General features: G+C 33.4%; 1 protein-coding gene across 1 annotated transcript; it reads left to right on the top strand.

Moving 5' to 3' along the window:
• Positions 1–663: 663 nt before the first annotated feature.
• LOC111788017 (chaperone protein DnaJ 1-like) lies at positions 664–19975 on the top strand. Its single transcript, XM_023668151.1, has 11 exons — positions 664–1043; positions 2458–2524; positions 6785–6882; positions 7001–7125; positions 9842–10037; positions 11562–11737; positions 15757–15886; positions 16542–16702; positions 18510–18565; positions 19015–19102; positions 19484–19975. Exons 1-11 carry the CDS (start codon positions 717–719, stop codon positions 19704–19706), a joined length of 1647 nt encoding a protein of 548 aa, XP_023523919.1. The 5' UTR covers positions 664–716; the 3' UTR covers positions 19707–19975.
• Positions 19976–21326: the final 1351 nt, after the last annotated feature.

The following is a 21326-nucleotide window of genomic DNA, read 5'->3' as shown; positions in this document are numbered from 1 at the left end:
GTTATAACCTAAATGTGAGTAAGCAACAACAACGACTTGGATAGTATATAACCAGATAAGAAGAATTGACAACTAGTCACATCCCACTGTAGTACATTTCGAGGCATATTAACCCTGACAGGTATAAACATGATTTTGGTAACGGGTCATACACCTCCGTATTGACATAGCAACAATAATAAAGACCTGCAAGTAAAAGGGATTTGGAACAGGCATACGACCATGGACAACCATGACCAAACATCTGACATGTGGCCATAAACACCACGCCTTTGACAAACGTGAACGTGACACATGGTTAGTGCGTATGTGTGTATGTATGTATGTATTTATGTACGTATGTATATATATATATATTTTTTGTNAAGGTGATTCAGTTTGCAAGGATGCTACATAGTAAGTTATTCGTTTTATTAAAGTACACTAGAAAGGTAATCGACTAAGAATGCTGTTATTTAATAGCAGGCTCCAAAAACCAAGTTTAAGCTAACTGGCTGCAAGCTGATAGAGCTAAAATATAACTGGCTGACCAATCATTTATCAACTTAATTAAAAGAATTGTTTATTTGGTTTTCGTAAGAATAAAAGGAANATCTTTATTATTATTTATTTATTTATTATTAGTAATTTCTAGTATATCCCTGTTTTTATTAATACAAAAACCCTGAATCCTGATCATCCTCGTGGCGAAGGCCTGCGCTCCACCTCGAGCAACAATGGCACTTATTTGCAGTCCCTGCAATGCCAAGCTTAACCCAAAACCTAAGATTCGACTACTTTCTCTATCGGCAATTCCTAACGTCTTGAATTTTCGCAGTCCGCCTTCTATCAGCTTTTGTTCCAGCTTGAACTCTTCTGGATTTTCCCGCGTGGTTCGCCCGAATAGGGGAACGGATTTTCAAACCAGACGTCGGTTAACGTCTGTGTACTGTGGTGCAGCAGCAACAGGTGCCGCTGCTACTGATCACTATTCGACGTTGAATGTTAGCCGGAATGCCACATTACAGGAAATAAAAGTCTCATATAAGAAACTCGCTCGCAAGGTATTTTTCCGTTTTGAATTCTGCTAATTGTATATTCTTGAGTTCTACGGGGCTTATTGGTCCCCTATGAAGCGAATTGGAGGGTTGAAAATCGAATGGAATTGAACTGTGGGAGGGATAATGAAAAACTAGATGAAATTTCAAGCGCTACGTATATGATATATGTTTTGCAATTTCCACCCTAAACCCTTAGAGCGAGAGAGAGATAAATTGAGGCATAATAAGTTCTTGTTGAAATTTATGAAACTTTAAGAATTCAGCTGTTGGGACGCTGGGTAGTATTTTTAAGAAGTCAATTTTGGCCAAGGTTCTTAAGAATTGACTTCTACTTAGTAGAAATTGAAAAATGGCAAATGTTGCCTGCTGTAACTTCTCATCAGGACAAACATTTTAGGATCATAGGTTTGTAAGGCCTTGTATAATATTCATTTGGTTTTTGGTTTTGAAAAATTAAGCATGTAGGTACCACCTCCTCTTATGGGGTTCTTTGCTTTGTTATTTACCTTTTACATGTATTTAAGAAACAAAATCAAGTTTTAAAAACTACAAAAATGTAGTTTTTGAAATCTTTTTTTTGTTTTGGACTTTGGCTAAAAATTTAAATGTTCATTTAAGGAAGATTGGATGCACCGTAGAGAAATTGGGAGAACATAAGTTAAATTTTCAAAAACGAAAAACAAATAACCAAACGATAATCAAACAGAGCCTAAACAAAGGTGATTCAGTTTGCAAGGATGCTACATAGTAAGTTATTCATTTTATTAAAGTACACTAGAAAGGTAATCGACTAAGAATGCTGTTATTTAATAGCAGGCTCCAAAAACCATGTTTAAGCTAACTGGCTGCAAGCTGATAGAGCTAAAATCTAACAGGCTGACCAAGCATTTATCAACTTAATTAAAAGAATTGTTTATTTGGTTTTCGTAAGAATAAAAGGCAAGGCATTAGAGATTCTTTAGGCACACAAATAATATTATAAAGACTGGGAAAGGCTTTTTTGGGATAAGAGACAGAAATTCCATTACAGAAAGCGGGAGATACAACCAGGCAAGAAGTTAAGACATATCCTTCTAGCCAATCAGAAGGGGTGATTTGAAAAAGGCCCCCAGTCCAAATTTATTACTAAATTATGTAGTTAAAGTTTGACAGGGAGGAATTAAAGAACCTTACATTCTTCCAAAATCTCACTAAATTTTCTGTTAGCAATTATGCTGTTTCCTTTTATTTAAATCATCCACAAAATATTTCTGAATCTTTTATCCAAAGAACTTTAGCCTTTCCTTTAAGCCACTACGCCAATAGTTAGAACTCTGGCTGTAGGGCATGGGCATTTTCTCTGTATTTGATAGTCTAGATGAGCTTTACTGCACAATGTCCCAAATGATTCACCCTTCTTTGTTTTTATTCTGAACAGTACCATCCCGATGTGAACAAGAACCCTGGATCAGAAGAGAAATTCAAAGAGATAAGTGCTGCATATNACTGAAACGATCGGCCCAGAACAAATGAGATTCATGTAAAGAAGTTTGATGAAAACAAATACATCACCTTTTGTTGCAAGAGTAATGTATATTACTCAATTTATTATTATTTATTAGCGAAGTACATAGGCCTAAGCTAATTCTCCATAGAATAGGAAAAGAATAATACAAAAAAGGAAACTATGCAGAAAAGGAAACAATAGAAAATAGGCTAATTCCCTTATTTAATAGGATTACACATATACTTCTCAAATTATGGTTATTCTTTCGACATTCTCCCTCACGATGAAAAATACAGATCATTCATTCCCAACTTGGATACTAACTCATGAAATAGTAAGATGTGAAGTCTTTTTGTTAGAACATCTACAAGTTGAAGCTGTGAGGCACATAACTCATGTATACTATCCTCTTCTCTAATTTTTCTTTAATAAAATGCCGAGCGACTTTAATATGCTTTGTCTTATTATGTTGGATAGGATTATGAGCAATATTGATGTCTGATTTGTTGTTGTATAACTTTATCGAATATTTTCTCTTAATCTGTAAGTCATAAAAAATTATCTTAAACCATAAGAGCTCACATAATCCTTGTGCAATAGCTCGAAATTGTGATTTGACATATGTTCTAGCCACCACATTTTGCTTTTTACTCATTTATGCCACCAAATTTCCTCTGTGAGAAAAGTGCAATACCCCGTAGTAGACCTTTTGTCCACTATTAATCCGATGTAGTTGGCATTGGAGTAAGCTTATAATGCTAGGGAATTATTCCGTTTGAGCTAAATTTCTTTTCCTAAAGTTCCTTTAAGGTAATGTNCTCCTTGATATTAAGAAGATTGATATTTAGTTTCTGATATTAAACTCTCCAAGAGTCTTTTTTGAATTCAACGATGAAAAGAGGGGAGGTCCAGTCGGCCATATTTGTACAAAAATTAACCAACCAATTCCCAAAGCTAACTAACCATCACCAATTAATTGATTGGCTGGTAGTTTAACAAGGTAGGTGTTGGGGCCAATCTTGTCCTCAATAGGGAAAGGACCAATCTTTAATTTAGAATGAACTCCAGAGGTAAGTAAGACTTTTTAAATGCACCATGACAAGGTCACAAACGTTGAAATCCACATCACGCTGATGTGCATATGCTCAAGCCTTATAGGAAGTGTTAGCCTCCTCAAGATGGAAACAAACCTCTTTATGTAATTCTTCAACCCGGTCAACCATGAGCTCAACCTCAACGCTAAGATCAATAGAAGAGGGGAAATTAGCAAGACCAAAAGTTAAATGAGGGATGCGAGTGTGTACAATCTCGACTAGAGACTTCCCTATGAGTTGTTGGCCATGTGGTTGAAAGAAAATTTGACTTGCACAAGAGAAGGATCCCATTGTCATGGTTCATCACCACTTAAGCAATGCAATAGGTTGCCAAGAGTTCTATTAATGATCTCATTTTGTCCATTCGCTTTTAGGTGACTACGGTGTTACAAAGAAGGTCCGTTACAAATCTTTTCCAATGAGATTGCAAAAAATAACTCATGAACTTGACATCTCTATCCTGAACAATAGTCTTAGGAATTCTATGAAGTCTAACAATCTCATGCAAAACAAGTTAGTAAAATTCAAGGCATCATTAGTCTTTTAACAAACAATAAAATGAGCTATCTTGCTAAAACAATCAACCACAACTAAAATCGAGTCAAAACCACATTGAGATCTAGGTAAACCAAGTACAATGTCCATTGAAAGTTCAATGCGTATGGAATTAGGAACTGTTAGAGGGGAGTAAATTCGTGGATTTTGGCTTGAATCCCTTGAAGTTTGGCAATTAAAACAACTTTTAACAAAGTCGCAACATCTTTTTTAATTTGTGGCCAAAACAACTTAGTAGAAAGGGCGGCGAGAGTTTTATCACAACTGAAACGATCGGCCCAGAACAAATGAGATTCATGTAAAGAAGTTTGATGAAAACAAATACATCACCTTTTGTTGCAAGAGTAATGTATATTACTCAATTTATTATTATTTATTAGCGAAGTACATAGGCCTAAGCTAATTCTCCATAGAATAGGAAAAGAATAATACAAAAAAGGAAACTATGCAGAAAAGGAAACAATAGAAAATAGGCTAATTCCCTTATTTAATAGGATTACACATATACTTCTCAAATTATGGTTATTCTTTCGACATTCTCCCTCACGATGAAAAATACAGATCATTCATTCCCAACTTGGATACTAACTCATGAAATAGTAAGATGTGAAGTCTTTTTGTTAGAACATCTACAAGTTGAAGCTGTGAGGCACATAACTCATGTATACTATCCTCTTCTCTAATTTTTCTTTAATAAAATGCCGAGCGACTTTAATATGCTTTGTCTTATTATGTTGGATAGGATTATGAGCAATATTGATGTCTGATTTGTTGTTGTTGTATAACTTTATTGAATATTTTCTCTTAATCTGTAAGTCATAAAAAATTATCTTAAACCATAAGAGCTCACATAATCCTTGTGCAATAGCTCGAAATTGTGATTCGACATAGGTTCTAGCCACCACATTTTGCTTTTTACTCATTTATGCCACCAAATTTCCTCTGTGAGAAAAGTGCAATACCCCGTAGTAGACCTTTTGTCCACTATTAATCCGATGTAGTTGGCATTGGAGTAAGCTTATAATGCTAGGGAATTATTCCGTTTGAGCTAAATTTCTTTTCCTAAAGTTCCTTTAAGGTAATGTAACACTCTATTGCTTGAAGGTTAGGCTCCCATAGGTCATGCAGAAATTGGTTAATAACGCTCTCTGAGTATGCTATGTCCCATCTTGTGTGAGCTAGATATCCAAGCCTCCCCCTTAGCTTCTGTTACATCTCTCTATTCACCGCAAGTTCTTCTTTTAACTCTCCCAATTTCTGAAGTGGATCCATTGGCATTGATACAGGTTTGCATATGCTTTTCCCTATTTCCATCAATAAATTCATCACATATTTCTGTTGTGATATGAAAATTTCCTGAGTTGAGTGTACTACTTAATGCCATTAAAGTATTTTAGGCTTCCAAGTTCTTTGATCTCGAATTCTCTTGTCAATTTCCTCATAACATTTTTTCTTCACTATCTCCAATGACTATGATGTCATTCATCTACATAAACTAGAAGCAGTGTAACTCCCCTTGATTCTGAGCGTTTGATAAAGAGAATGATTTCCTTGACTTTGCTTATACCTACAATCCTTTGTCCATCTTTCAAACTGCCCTTGGTGATTGTTTTAGCCCATACATTGCTTTTCTCAGTATGCACACCTTACTTCTCGAGCTCTCTTTTAACTCTGAGGGATGCTCATGTAGATTTTTTCATCTAGATTGCCGTTAAGGAACACATTCTTCACATCATACCGACCAATTTAAGTTGACAACCAAGGATAACAATATTCTTATGGTATTCATCTTTGCAATTGGGAAAAACATCTCCTGGTAATCTTATAACAATTGAATTTAGACTCACAATGGAACTTTTATGTGATGAGGATAATCTTTCAAGAGAAATATAGTTTGATAGAGAGTTATAAAGGTTGTTTTATGCATTCTCTAGTATGTTTTTGGATAGCTATAGGATCTATCATCTATTGGTTCATTTAGAGTTCCAGTTTGTACCTGTGTTAGCATCTCACTTTGTGTCAGATGTTTGGACTTGAATTAGTTTTGAAATGACTTTCCTCCTAGCATGTACTTGAGAGAAATGAATCTGATAGTGAAGGTAGATTGGATGATTCAGTAAGTGGCTCTATTATGATTGGATCTTGGCTAGGTAAGTTGTGATTGGCATTGGTAGTAGGAGTGGACTGAATAGTTGTTGGTTCTGTCTCCAAGGGTTCAACTAGTATGTCAAGTGTTCAATTGCTTCCCTCGGGCACTCTTCAATCACTTACGTTCTCCCCCTAAAGAGAGACTTTAGAGAAGAAAGGTTTATGCTTAGGGACTGTCACGTCCATTGAGATGTAATACTTCCTAGATATTGGATCGTAACATTTGTAAATGTGTTTTCTCTTTCTTTTTTCCATAATAATATGTTTTCTCTTTCTTTTTTTCTTTTCCTTAAAGAGGTATAGTTGCTCCTTCCTGGTATGTAAATGTGTAAGAATGTTTTTTTCAACTCATTTTAGTTGATTGAAAGAAAAAATGCAACTCATTTTCTTCAGTATCTAATAGTGATCCACTGCTACGCATTTTGTTTCTTTGCAATCATATGATAATGGAGCAGTTGTATAGGTCCTATCAGACGATGAGAAAAGATCTTTATATGATCAGTTCGGTGAGGCAGGTTTGCAGGGAGAATATGACGTAAGGAGCAGTGGTTCACCCGGGGTAAGATTATTGCTTGCACTTAGCCCACAGGCCATCTGAAAAATTTATTGTCAAATTGTTTCGATTAATTTTTCTGTCGAATGATTCTTAATCATTTTGTTTATGGAATTTTTTTTAGGTCGACCCCTTTGAAATTTTTGATGCATTCTTTGGCGGATCAGATGGACTTTATGGAGAAAGAGATGGAATTGGAGGCATCAATTTAAATAAGAGGAGCGGAAGAAACCAAAATCTTGATATTCAGTATGGCATCATTCTCATGTTATATCACTACTGGAACTAGTTAGTTGTATATTTAATCATTTATTTATATTCTTAAACTCCACCTTACCTAAGGGCTTGAAAATTTCACAAGAGCCAACAAGTATCGATATTACTTGGAGAGGAAATGACATTCTTGAAATTTGAACATAGGACCTTCTACTCTGATATTATTTTAAATTCTTGCTAGACCTAACAGCTTTAAATGATATGTTATAATATATTTATTCTTTAACACTTCCATTATTAGTTAGCATGAGACTCCGAAGGTATCTCTGCCATTTGTATTCGACAATCGACAAAAGAATCCCAAGCCCATACAAAAGCTCCTAGCCAACAGCTTGAGAGGGCTGGAGCTTCTTCCTATGGCCCTACCTCCACCCAAATACGCCCTTCCTTGACATTCTAACTGGTTGATCCCAGTGGAATTTCCTTTCCTACCTTCCTAGCACATGTATTAACAATTGGGGGCCTCACAATGACTTTTATCATTTACGAGGCAGAATTATACATTGAAAAAGCTTTTGGACAGTTGACCGTTGATCTATGCTCGCTCTTATCATGGTTTTCTCTCTGTTAGTTTATACTAGTTGTAAATATCTTAATTAAGTGTAATCAGTAATGATTTAATGATTTAACTCTCGAACTGATTGTGTACTCTCTCATATATGTATGTATTCGTAAATTATATGATATATGCTTATAAATAGTCTGAGTCGTACATNTACCGACCAATTTAAGTTGACAACCAAGGATAACAATATTCTTATGGTATTCATCTTTGCAATTGGGAAAAACATCTCCTGGTAATCTTATAACAATTGAATTTAGACTCACAATGGAACTTTTATGTGATGAGGATAATCTTTCAAGAGAAATATAGTTTGATAGAGAGTTATAAAGGTTGTTTTATGCATTCTCTAGTATGTTTTTGGATAGCTATAGGATCTATCATCTATTGGTTCATTTAGAGTTCCAGTTTGTACCTGTGTTAGCATCTCACTTTGTGTCAGATGTTTGGACTTGAATTAGTTTTGAAATGACTTTCCTCCTAGCATGTACTTGAGAGAAATGAATCTGATAGTGAAGGTAGATTGGATGATTCAGTAAGTGGCTCTATTATGATTGGATCTTGGCTAGGTAAGTTGTGATTGGCATTGGTAGTAGGAGTGGACTGAATAGTTGTTGGTTCTGTCTCCAAGGGTTCAACTAGTATGTCAAGTGTTCAATTGCTTCCCTCGGGCACTCTTCAATCACTTACGTTCTCCCCCTAAAGAGAGACTTTAGAGAAGAAAGGTTTATGCTTAGGGACTGTCACGTCCATTGAGATGTAATACTTCCTAGATATTGGATCGTAACATTTGTAAATGTGTTTTCTCTTTCTTTTTTCCATAATAATATGTTTTCTCTTTCTTTTTTTCTTTTCCTTAAAGAGGTATAGTTGCTCCTTCCTGGTATGTAAATGTGTAAGAATGTTTTTTTCAACTCATTTTAGTTGATTGAAAGAAAAAATGCAACTCATTTTCTTCAGTATCTAATAGTGATCCACTGCTACGCATTTTGTTTCTTTGCAATCATATGATAATGGAGCAGTTGTATAGGTCCTATCAGACGATGAGAAAAGATCTTTATATGATCAGTTCGGTGAGGCAGGTTTGCAGGGAGAATATGACGTAAGGAGCAGTGGTTCACCCGGGGTAAGATTATTGCTTGCACTTAGCCCACAGGCCATCTGAAAAATTTATTGTCAAATTGTTTCGATTAATTTTTCTGTCGAATGATTCTTAATCATTTTGTTTATGGAATTTTTTTTAGGTCGACCCCTTTGAAATTTTTGATGCATTCTTTGGCGGATCAGATGGACTTTATGGAGAAAGAGATGGAATTGGAGGCATCAATTTAAATAAGAGGAGCGGAAGAAACCAAAATCTTGATATTCAGTATGGCATCATTCTCATGTTATATCACTACTGGAACTAGTTAGTTGTATATTTAATCTTTTATTATATTCTTAAACTCCACCTTACCTAAGGGCTTGAAAATTTCACAAGAGCCAACAAGTATCGATATTACTTGGAGAGGAAATGACATTCTTGAAATTTGAACATAGGACCTTCTACTCTGATATTATTTTAAATTCTTGCTAGACCCTAACAGCTTTAAATGATTTGTTACAATATATTTATTCTTTAACACTTCCATTATTAGTTAGCATGAGACTCCGAAGGTATCTCTGCCATTTGTATTCGACAATCAACAAAAGAATCCCAAGCCCATACAAAAGCTCCTAGCCAACAGTTTGAGAGGGCTGGAGCTTCTTCCTATGGCCCTACCTCCACCCAAATACGCCCTTCCTTGACATTCTAACTGGTTGATCCCAGTGGAATTTCCTTTCCTACCTTCCTAGCATATGTATTAACAATTGGGGGCCTCACAAAGACTTTTATCATTTACGAGGCAGAATTATACATTGAAAAAGCTTTTGGACAGTTGACCGTTGATCTATGCTTGCTCTTATCATGTTCTCTCTCTGTTAGTTTATATTAGTTGTAAATATCTTAATTAAGTGTAATCAGTAATGATTTAACTCTCGAACTGATTGTACTCTCTCATATATGTATGTATTCGTAAATTATATGATATGTGCTTATAAATAGTCTGAGTCGTACTTTCTTTTTTTGTATTTGTAACCTTACAGTTATGACCTGCACTTAAGCTTTGAAGAATCAGTGTTTGGAGGGGAGAAGGAAATTCAACTTTTTTGTTTTGAGGCGTGTGAAAACTGTGATGGAACGGGTGCTAAAACAAGTAATTGCATAAAAGTGTGCGCCAGTTGTCATGGAAAAGGAGGAGTTGTACAAACTCAGAGAACACCATTTGGAATGATGTCTCAGGTAGTTGAACATCTATATAATGAAAATTGATGTTTTGGATTGAAAAAGAACGTCAAACTTAATATTTTTTCTCTAACACCCAAGTTAATTTATTTAGAGCTGAAGCTGATTACTGTTATGTTAAAACATTCTTTGATGAACACGATCGTGTCTGTAATAAGTTGATGTTAATATTATGTTTTCTAAAGAAAATATATTTAAATGAAATAATATCAAGGGGCAGAATCCTATGCCAAGGGAATTACTAAAAAACTATTATTATCACGTTTATTATTATTTATTGTATTTTAAATGAATGATGTTTTGTTTCAAAGACTTGGATAGTGATAGAAGGCACCGGTGTTTTTTTACGCCTTTTATAAAAAATAAGAATGGGATATAGAAGGGTAAGTGAGATTTTGTTTGGGGGGAGAATGAGAGTTTACGTGACCAGAAGATGTAAATATGCTGCAAGTAGAGCTGAGTGTTAAATAAGTTAAAGCCATGGTGGTCAGAAAATTGTCTTTTGCAGTTTTTTAGATGCACGCAAACTAGCTTGTATACTCATGGATATTAATAAAATATCCCTCACAGATATACCAAAATATCCCTCATAGATATACCAAAAGAGAGTAAATATGATGCAAGTAGGAAGTGTATATATGAACAATCTACTGTGAGATTCAGCAAAGTTAGGAGTTTAACTGAACTATCCATCTCTTATAGATATATAGAAAAGATAGTGCTGAAAGTATCTTATAAATATCACTTGTATATGAGTGAGAAGATAGACAATAGTTGTATCCCTTTGCCGAATCTTTTTTTTTTCTTTTGCTTCTTTTTCACTCTCCTTCCTTTCCATCTACAACTGAATAGTGAGATATTTGGTTCTTTGATCTACATTTACTAATCAGAATAAAATTGCCAAGCTTCATATTGTTTTATACAATTGTTGACTTACTCTCCACTGCTCATTTGTTGATACTAGAGGTAATTCGTAGTCTTTTAGACTGTGTTATTGAGTTTTCATATGATTGACACTGACCTAAGTTGGAAATTATTTTAAATGGTTACTGTGAAATCATCAGTTAACGCAAAGGCATAAGTTGGTTGAATCGNATGATTGACACTGACCTAAGTTGGAAATTATTTTAAATGGTTGCTGTGAAATCATCAGTTAACGCAAAGGCTTGTTGGTTGAATTGAGTACGTTTAATCTTTTGTACATATTCTTCACTTCCTCACTCATGGGTTTAGACTAAGCTTTAGCATGTGATTATCAATATTAACGTTACAGAGTTCAAATGCATGACCTCTCTCTCTAGTACTATGTCAGGATATATTTAATATTTTATACACATTATTACCGATTATAGTAGACGTTAGAAGAAAAATGACCAAAATCTGATTCTTAATTGTAATGCTTGAACTTAATAACCATGTAAAATTTCCCATTTTGGTTTCTTACAAATTTCATGTGATATAATGAATTTTGGATCTAGCCTACTAGATTTACCTTAAGATCGTTGTTCTGTGACATCTTAGGTGTCTACTTGTTCAGAGTGTGGTGGAGATGGTAAGGTAATAACAGAGTTATGCCAAAGCTGTGGTGGCAGTGGTCAAATGAAATCATTTAGAAAAATGGATATAGTAATCCCACCAGGCGTCAGTGATGGAGCTACAATGCGAATTCAAAGAGAGGGCAGTTTTGATAAGAAAAGGTAAATATATTCTTTCTTCAAAATTAAAGCTGCAGCTGGTTTGGACGAGCAATGATATTGTTCTAATAATCTAAACCCTTTTGTAAATATTCTCTCTCGATGTTACTAACTCGATGGAGATCCATCTTGTAACTCAACAGCTCTTTTTTTTTTTTTTCTTTTTTCTTTTCTTGGAATGGATTTTAGGTTCTTATTAAAAAATTTGCTACAATGACGATGATAATTAATGATAACAATAAAAAATAAAAATTGTGCAACACTTATTCGAGCAATATGATTATTGTCACAATTTGATTATTTCCCAAGTACTATTAGGATAATGGTGAAGGGTGAATTATGTTATAGTAGAAGCAAGATCAGTCACACTCACACACCCACATATAAAACTAAATAAAGAGACACCAAGATTTATGTGGTTTGGAGAGAAGAAATTCTCCTACGTTCACGGACGACAGCCAATCACTATAACCAAAGTGTTTACAAATATATGTTTCACACTCTCACACTACAAAGTCTCACTTACAAAGTTCATCCCAATTGCCTCTAGACACAAAATGACACTCACTCTATGTCTCTTAACAATGCTAGACAAACCTTTATATAAGTATAGCAATACTAATGCTCATACATGAATGAAGATGATTCATGTACCAATATGGGAGATGGACCAAATAAATCTGGTAGATTCTTGAATCAAAATGGGGAATGTACCAAAAGTATTTACGAACTCAAAAGATCCATGAACCAAATCTTCATGACAATTCTTCCATTCTTGTCAAATTGACTCATTTTTTTCAATAGGTTCTTCAAAATATCTGATTCACCCCAAATTCTTGATTCTTACAAATTCAAAAAATGTGTACATGAAAATAGTCAATTAAATCTCAAAACTAGTAATAGTAGACGCTAAAAATAGCTGTGGTATGAACTCTTCACCATAGAGTCGTCCATATTGATAGCATTCCTAGTTTTGTTGTTGTAGTTTGGGACTGTGACGCCATATTAGACGAATTGAGGTTACAATTAATANAATTAAATGAGCACCACTCATGAAGATTCAAGTTAACAATCATCCTTGCAATATGAAATTTCAAGTGGGAGACTTGGCTTTCCTTTGAGAGGTGCAATTGTAGGGCAGTGTTCCTTCATTCCCAAATTCATTGAGAAACTTGCTCCTTGCTACTATGGTTCTTATGCTGGTATGGAGAGAATTTAAAAGAGGGCGTATTGTTAGTCTCTTACAAACTCCTAATTTGTTTGGTTGAATTTATTTAGATTTAGTTATCTAGTATACNTTACAAACTCCTAATTTGTTTGGTTGAATTTATTTAGATTTACTTATCTAGTATACAGAGATTATTATTTAAATTTCTGTTACCTAGTATCTAGGGTATTTAGATTATTTAGATTATCTAGTAATTTAGATTTAGTTAGCCTTTCTCCCTTATAAAAGGGATATGTAATTAAATGGAAAAAAAAGAAAAGAAAGAAAAAGAAAGACACCATGCTNAAAAAAAAAAAAAAAAAAAAAAAAAAAAAAAAAAAAAAAAAAAAAAAAAAAAAAAAAAAAAAAAAAAAAAAAAAAAAAAAAAAAAAGAAAGAAAGAAAAAGAGAGAGACCATGCTAATTTAGACTTGCAACATGATCAACTAAAGAAGATTTTTAAAAATTTCCTTCNATATGTAATTAAATGGAAAAAAAAGAAAAGAAAGAAAAAGAAAGACACCATGCTAATTTAGACTTGCAACATGATCAACTAAAGAAGATTTTTAAAAACTTCCTNAAATGGAAAAAAAAGAAAAGAAAGAAAAAGAAAGACACCATGCTAATTTAGACTTGCAACATGATCAACTAAAGAAGATTTTTAAAAATTTCCTTTGCCATGGTAGCAATGATATAGGGGTTCTCACCTCCTCAATTGAGATATTGTCGAGCCATCCATTGCTGAAGGTGGCTGGGTATTCTTAGATTGAAGCAAAAGCCTCACGCCCAGCTATCCATATGGATTTGGCATTCTCATTAAAAAGGAGATCCTTGAAGGAGAATCATTGCTACAAAATATGGTACCTCTCACTTTGGTATCAAGCCCAGGAAAAAATCAATTCGCTCTTCAGCTCATGGATATTCATTATGAAGAAAAAGGACCTCATTTATAGCCGATACTCTTGCAAAATCGGAAATGGTTCATCTAACTTGTTTTGTCAAATACTTGGGCTGGATTAAAACCTCTTTATATTTCTTATCCCATGCTTTATGTCTATCCAGTAAAAGGAAGCATCTATTTGGAAGACTTAAAATGACTGAAATGATTGTTGGGGCCTAGGCTTGAGAAGACACCCAAAAGAAGGAAAATAAATCAATGAATGGGCATTGCTATCCCACCTTATCAACCATTCACCCGTCTTAAGGGAAGACTTTTGGATTGGAAATAAAGGAACAAATGGCCTTATCAACTAAAACTCTTATCTATAGACCTTGCAACTAGCGGTTTCAAAGGCAATGCATCCATTTTTCTCTAAATTGGAAAAGGAACTCCCCAAAGAAGGTCAAAATTTTCATTTGGAAGCTTAGTCACTTGCATTAATACCGTGACAAGCTGCTATTCTAGAATCTCATGGTTTTTGATCTCCCATTGCTTGTGCGCCATGTGCAAAAATGCGTGAAAAGTGAAAAGGCACCTGCTTATTACTTGTCCTTTTGCTAAGGCCTTCTGGGACCAATTTTTATCAAGTTCACTTGGTCTACTACTTTGCCCGGAGATCCACTTTCATTGATTGCCTCTCTTTTTTTGGTCATTTGTTTAAGGGGGAGAAAGAAATCCTTCGAACCAACTTCATCAGAACCATAGTCCAGTTGGTACTAGAGGAACAATCAGGGTTTTAAGGACAGAGATATGGTAATTAATTAATTAGTTAATTTTTTATTCATTAGGACGTTTGATCATGGTGTAAAATTATTCTTTAATTCCTTTGCGTGTGGTGTGTTTAACTCTTTATAACAAAGTTTTGTCAAACTTTATACTATTTGTCTCTTTTTCTAATGCCCTCTCAGGTGAGTTTGGAATTGGAGCCTTTGATGTGTAATTCCTTTTGGGAATGTAATGATGGTAGTAAGATTAATCATTTTGGGCAATGGAATTTAGCATCTCAAGCTCAAGGTGATAGAGGTTTCGGCATTGGAGCTCTTAAACGTAGAAATTTAGCACCTGTTGCTCAGTAGGGTTAGCTTCATTCGTTTTGGCAAAGGGTGATTATTAATATCCTTGGACATTCTCCATCAGGTTGTTATTCTACTCTTTCTTTTAGCTTTCTCCCGTTATAGACAACAAGTTTTCTTAGGTGACATGCCCTATTTTTTTTCATTTCTGGAGATGTCATTGGTGAATCGCTCAAATTGCTCAAGGTTTCAGTTTACAAATCTGATCTTGGTATGCTAGGAAGGAAAGGGACGCATATTGGCCATAGTTGATAGGTTAGTACCATTTGTAAAGGGGGACCCACTTGGAGACCCTTTGATGATTCAGTGAACTTCACTTTGTTCTGCAAATCCTTCTTTACTTCCGTTCTCTTTCAGGAATTTATTTTCCTTACTGGTTATGTTCTTTTTTTCTTTTCTTCTCTATCATTTCTTGAGGTGCTGTCGACTGTAAAAATGAACCCCAGTTATCCAAGATACTCCTAAAAGAAAAATTAATTAATAAAGAAAATAAGGAATGCCAACTAGATGCTTTATGTTTTGCTACATAAGAGGTGGAGTGTTGTCTACTGTGAAATATGTTCTCTTTGATGGTCTCTAAGTGGCTGGATCATCCTTGTCACTGGGATCAAAACCGGTTCTAATCGAAGTCCCTTTTTATTCTCTCTGAAATTTAGTATAGATTACTGTTCATCTCATGCCATACCTTATTTCATATTATTTAAAATAGTATTCCATTATATTTTATGTCCAAGGTTGTAATCTTGTGAAATCAGTTTCATAGTTTTTTCTGCTTTTTCTGTTCTTCTTTCCTCCTTTGGCAGGAGAATGGCTGGTAACCTGTATGTCACGCTCCGTGTAGATGAAAAGCATGGAATTCGGAGAGATGGTATTCATCTGTACTCCAATATTAGCATTGACTATACAGAGGCAATTTTAGGTACTATTGTGAAGGTAAGTTAAAATTATTGATTGGACCTAAAAAAGAGTCTGAATGCAATCATTAATTTTTTCTTCTCTATAATTTCTGGTTGGACATAAGAAAGAGTGTTAACTTAAAAGCATTGACTATATGGAAGTTTCGGAAGACGACCATTCTGGTCATAGTCCTTACCATTGGTTTAATTTTAACAAATAGATAATGTGGTCTCAAGTAAGTATATAAATATATTAACATGAGTATGTATTTAAACCAAATATATTGGAGATGAGTATTAGGTAAGCAATTATTAGGTAATAAAATAGTATACTAAGCAATGGCTGATCCATAACTTGTCTCGAAGAACTTCATATATTTTGATATTAGTTTGTTTAATAAAAAATAGGAAAGACGTGTAGTTTTTTTCCCTTAAAATTTAGGGACTAGAAATGGACATTTTAAAAAATGTGGAGACTAAAGTGGAATAAACTTGAATGTTCAGGATTAAAATGAAATTTGAATCTTGAATTTCTCTCTTTCTTCCTTGGTGTGTGTATGTTGATCCTTCTGAGAAGAACACTTGGTAAAATACCTAAAACTTTGCAGTATATTTTAGAGGACTGCAGTTGCTATCAACAAAAACGAAAAAGTATCGAGTTATTTATCACCTATAACGTGAAATTACTTCAGGTTGAAACTGTTGAAGGCTTGAAAGACCTTCGAATACCTGCTGGAGTTCAGCCAGGGGACAAAGTTAGCTTGTCAAGAATGGGGGTTCCAAATATAAATAAACCTTCTGTTCGTGGTGATCATCTGTTTATCGTGAATGTTCAGATTCCAACAAGCATCAGGTTCAGTGTTTTACCATTCTTGAGTTGTTAGTTTTTTATTTAACATGGTATTCCAATCTGAAACTACCAACTGAAATCCTAGCTATTATATCAACATATTGATTTGTATCTTTGGCTAGAGGATGAGGGTTACGTGCTAGGAACTGAATCCCTACCCACCCAAAAAGAAGCCAACAGAGATGCAAAAGAGTAAAAGGAATGTGAGAAGTACCATTGAACAGCTAAAAGCTCCATTCATAATTCCATGTTCTGTCATGCCACTTGAAATGTTTGTTTCCACTAAATTTAACGTAAAAGTTGTTGTGTTAGTTAAATGACCGAAGCAGTATGTTATGATTTTTAAAAAGGTTTTTTAAAAGCCTCAAAAGGCATTCACGTAATGGCACACTGCCCTGGCATAGATGAAGTGTCTTGTGTGAACTTTTCATTTAGGTACAACATTCTTTTAGTAAACTGGGGTAAATTCAAATAATTTATTTTTAAATAAAGTACAAAAACAATCATGGGTTCATCTTTTTCATTTGACCATATCACATGAGGTGCGCTCTCATGTGGAGGAGTATGGAAATGAAACTGAAGAGGAAGATATAGATGGCTATACATCCTAATGATGGGAAAATGGACTGGGGAGTTATTTAGTGATGTTGAGTTGTAAATTCTAAGCCTTTGCAATGTGATGTTCTGGACTCTTTGATGTTGGAAGGTTCATAATACATGAACTTTGTTTGTGCACCTAATCCTCTCTCGCTTTTTTTTTTTTTTTTTGCATTGTCGTTAGTCCTAGAGGGCTGTTGCATTTCAATACATTTCATTCTTATTGAGTTTTAAGGCCTTCTAAGGGATGTCATTTTGCTTTCTTCTTGGACTTACTGAAATAGTTTGCATCCATTTGGAGAATAATGTTATTCAAGAAAACTTCCATATTTACACGTCTAATATTGTATTGAGTTTCAATATTATACATATTTTGAAAATAGTAATTTCAGATTTTCTTTCGCGAGGAACGTCCAACTTATTCTAGTATGGTTATCCCGCATCAGTTGCATTTTTTTAAAAAATATTGTTTTTTTCGTGTTGTCGTCCATGATACATCTTGAGGTAACACTGAGAAAAGATTAGATGTCCTATACTCATGGGAAGGTTAAGTACGGACATGTCTAGATCATCAACCTATTTCACCCGGAATACTAGGATCTTTATTGAATATATGATGATATGATTTGAGATGCTCAAAATTTAAATGACCCCATCTATAGTATTAACATTACTTCCTCACATTTTTAGATGGAGAGATTACTTTTCTCATCATTTGATTTATTTAGGAAAGGCTTACTGATTTAAACTTCTTTTTTCCTGTTCTTCAGTACAGTAGACAAATTTTTATATCTTATGTACATTAGCGAATTGTTTTTAATATTTAATTTTTCAAGTTCGCTGAAAAATAATGTTGTTCTACAACTGATTCTCAACTCTGGATTTATACTATTAAGAGTAGTTTTCTTTCTTTTTTGTTTTTTTGGATAAGAAACAGTCGATATATTGATTCAGATTTTTTGAAGTTTGGCTCAATTTCTTGTTCATGGATCATTCATGCCTTCCTTAAACGGAAAGGTTATATTCAGTTGGATCCACATTGATTTGGTTTTCTCAAACTAAAATGTCATTGTAATCACTTGAGATGTTCACTGCTGAAAAGATATAGAATTGCTGTCAGATACATTTGTTCACTGATCCTCTTTCCTTTCTTCGGTTACAAATTATATAATTTGTTTTTTTCTTTGGGATTTTCATGTTATGGTAAATGCAGCGACAAAGAACGTGCAATCATTAAAGAACTGGCTTTGCTCAAGGCATCTAGTAACGGTACTAGACCACTGGTTACCATTTTCATTTTTGTCGATTAGTTAAACATTTTTAAAATCCTATTCAGTTCCTGATTTTCATAATCATTTTATTTTAGTCTTACTTTCAAACATTCCATTAAGATTTTTGAATTTGCGTAAAAGTTCTTTCTGGTTCTTGTTATAAAATTTGTATGATGTATATTTCTGTTGTCATTAGAATTTTGTGATACATTTAATAGAAATCTTACATGCCTGTCATATCAACTTGTGTTTTATGTCAAATAAATTGGATTGGTATCTGATTCAAAGTTTAAATACCCTATGATTTACATTGAATGCAATATTAAAAAATTCAATGGCAAATATCAAAATAGATTCTTATGGAAGTTGAAAGACCAAAAGAGGATATTTTGAAATATGTTCCAGTGGATAGTAACTGAATTTCATGGAAATTTTCATGTGATGCAGGTACACACGAAAACCAAGGAAATCTTGCTTCAAGCCAGGCAGCTAAGCGTAAAGCACCATTCTGGTCTTCATTCAAGAACTTCGTTGGGTATTATTCAGTGAAGATCTTTCCTTTTTATTCAACTCTTTTATAAGATCAAGCATGCTTTTACTTTGATTTTGCTCAAGTTTCCAAGAACTGATTTGTGATGTCCCACGTTGGTTGGGGAGGAGAACAAACCACCACTTATAAGGGTGTGGAAACCTTCCCCTAGCAGACTCGTTGTAAAGTCTTGAGGTGAAGCCCGTAAGGGAAAGCCCAAAGGGGACAATATCTGCTAGCGGTGGATCTGGGTCGTTACATGATCTTAGCAAAAAATTTTAAAATTTTAGGTATTATGGATGCATAGAGATACTCATTTCTTTTTCTGATAGGAGAGTCGAACTTGAATAGAATATTCGGGAGTACTCAACGTCCTCTTTTTCCCAGTAAAAAACAGCCCCGGGAACGATTTGCTTCGATTGCCATGGCGATGCCAAAACCGTCCTTTTGTAGGCCTTTGAAGGTGCATTCTTCTTACACAAACTCACTCATAGTAGCTTTAATACTAACTTCACTCTTCTCCATCATCGGGAGAAATTACTTCTGGGCATTTTTACGAGGAAGATCCCATTCATCTCCTACTCTTGGTGGAAGAACAAGAAGTTCTTAGATATATATTGACAGACCAAGAGGGGCAAGAGCAAGACCCTTGATTTCTTCTACTGTAGAACTTTAGTACACAAACTTTATTCAGGTGATTGAAGGGTTGCCACCTGGGTTCAATTTATTGTTATAATAGCCTGTAATCGCCGGTGGGTACCCCACGAGGGAGGGGCATTAGATATGGGCCTGCGCATTGCTCAGATGAGATATAAAGAAAATGGAAGTATTACCAGAAAAGCACTCATTTATGAGTTGCTATTAAAAACAATGAGGGATGTATTTTTTTTCCCCCATTAAAGGAAGTTTACAAAAGAGTCCATTTTTTCACGTGTCCCGACGTGTATCGTGTGTATATATATATATATATTGGTAGTAAAATTATGTCTCTAAATTTTGCAAAAAAAGAAAAAAAGAAGAGTTATTGAACTTTAAAATTTGTGTTACAAAAATACCATTAGAGATTTATTTATTTATTAAATAATGAGAATTAATATGATAACTTAGGTAAAAGTTGAAATAAAAATTATAATATAATTTATGTACATTAATGTGATGGTTGATATGTAAAAGTTGACTATTTAATAATTTTATTATTGGTATATTTTTTGATGAAATAAATAGTTATAATAATCTTAATCCTTTAAATTTTTGTAAAGATTATTATATATATGTATATATATTCAATTTAATTATTAAGTTAACTTTTATTATTTATTTTAAGGAAAATCTTTTTTTTTTTTTTTGAATAACTGTTTTAAAAGAACAATAGAATAAAACATTTTTCACCCATTTTTAAACAAATCATTTTTTCATGAAAAATCAGAGTGATTTTAAAAATATTTCTAATCATTTTTTAAAAACATGTAAAAATATATATTATAATAATATTAAAGAATTAACTAAATTAATAAAAATCAATTATATCTTCAATTTGAAGGAAGTTTAAAAAATTAATTTGGGAGTTAGTATTTTATTTCAAAAAAATTCTTCAACTTAAAAATACCTTTAAATTTTTAAAAATATCATTAATGTCGGTAAAATTTAAAAAATATTTTTACCGTTTGTATTATATTTTAAAAAGATTTATAAAATTTGAAAAGGAACATCATCCCCTTTATCTTTATAAAAAAANAAAAAAAAAAAAAAAAAAAAAAAAAAAAAAAAAAATTATTATTGTTAATATACACGGATGAAAATGGTATATCAACATCTTATAAATTATTTTCAAAGTTTATGAATCTTTTTTCAAACGATATATTTTAAAAATTAAAAGTATTTTTCGAAACATTTTTAAAGTTTAAGATTTTAAAAATAAATGTACTAAGATAAAGTTTAAAATAAATCTACCAAGGATAAATATATCTTTTATTTAAAAAAAAAAGTTTAAAAGATACTTTTAAAACTTAAAAATTGTATTTTACAGATAAAAGTATAAAGTTAAAATATATTTTTATTAATTTTTTTAATACACAAGCTTAATTCACTATAAAAATAATAAATAAATAATAAATAAATAAATAAATAAACACAGGGGACCAACATTTGAAATGAAGGATGTAGCAGTAGCAGCAGTCCAACACAACCTCTGTCTCGAGCTCTGTGCCACTCTGTACCTTTCTTCTTCTTC

This window comes from Cucurbita pepo, chromosome LG02 (assembly GCF_002806865.2).
Source record: "Cucurbita pepo subsp. pepo cultivar mu-cu-16 chromosome LG02, ASM280686v2, whole genome shotgun sequence".
Lineage (NCBI taxonomy): Eukaryota > Viridiplantae > Streptophyta > Magnoliopsida > Cucurbitales > Cucurbitaceae > Cucurbita > Cucurbita pepo.
Note: the sequence above shows the minus strand (reverse complement) of the source record. Positions and strands in the feature narration are given on the sequence as shown.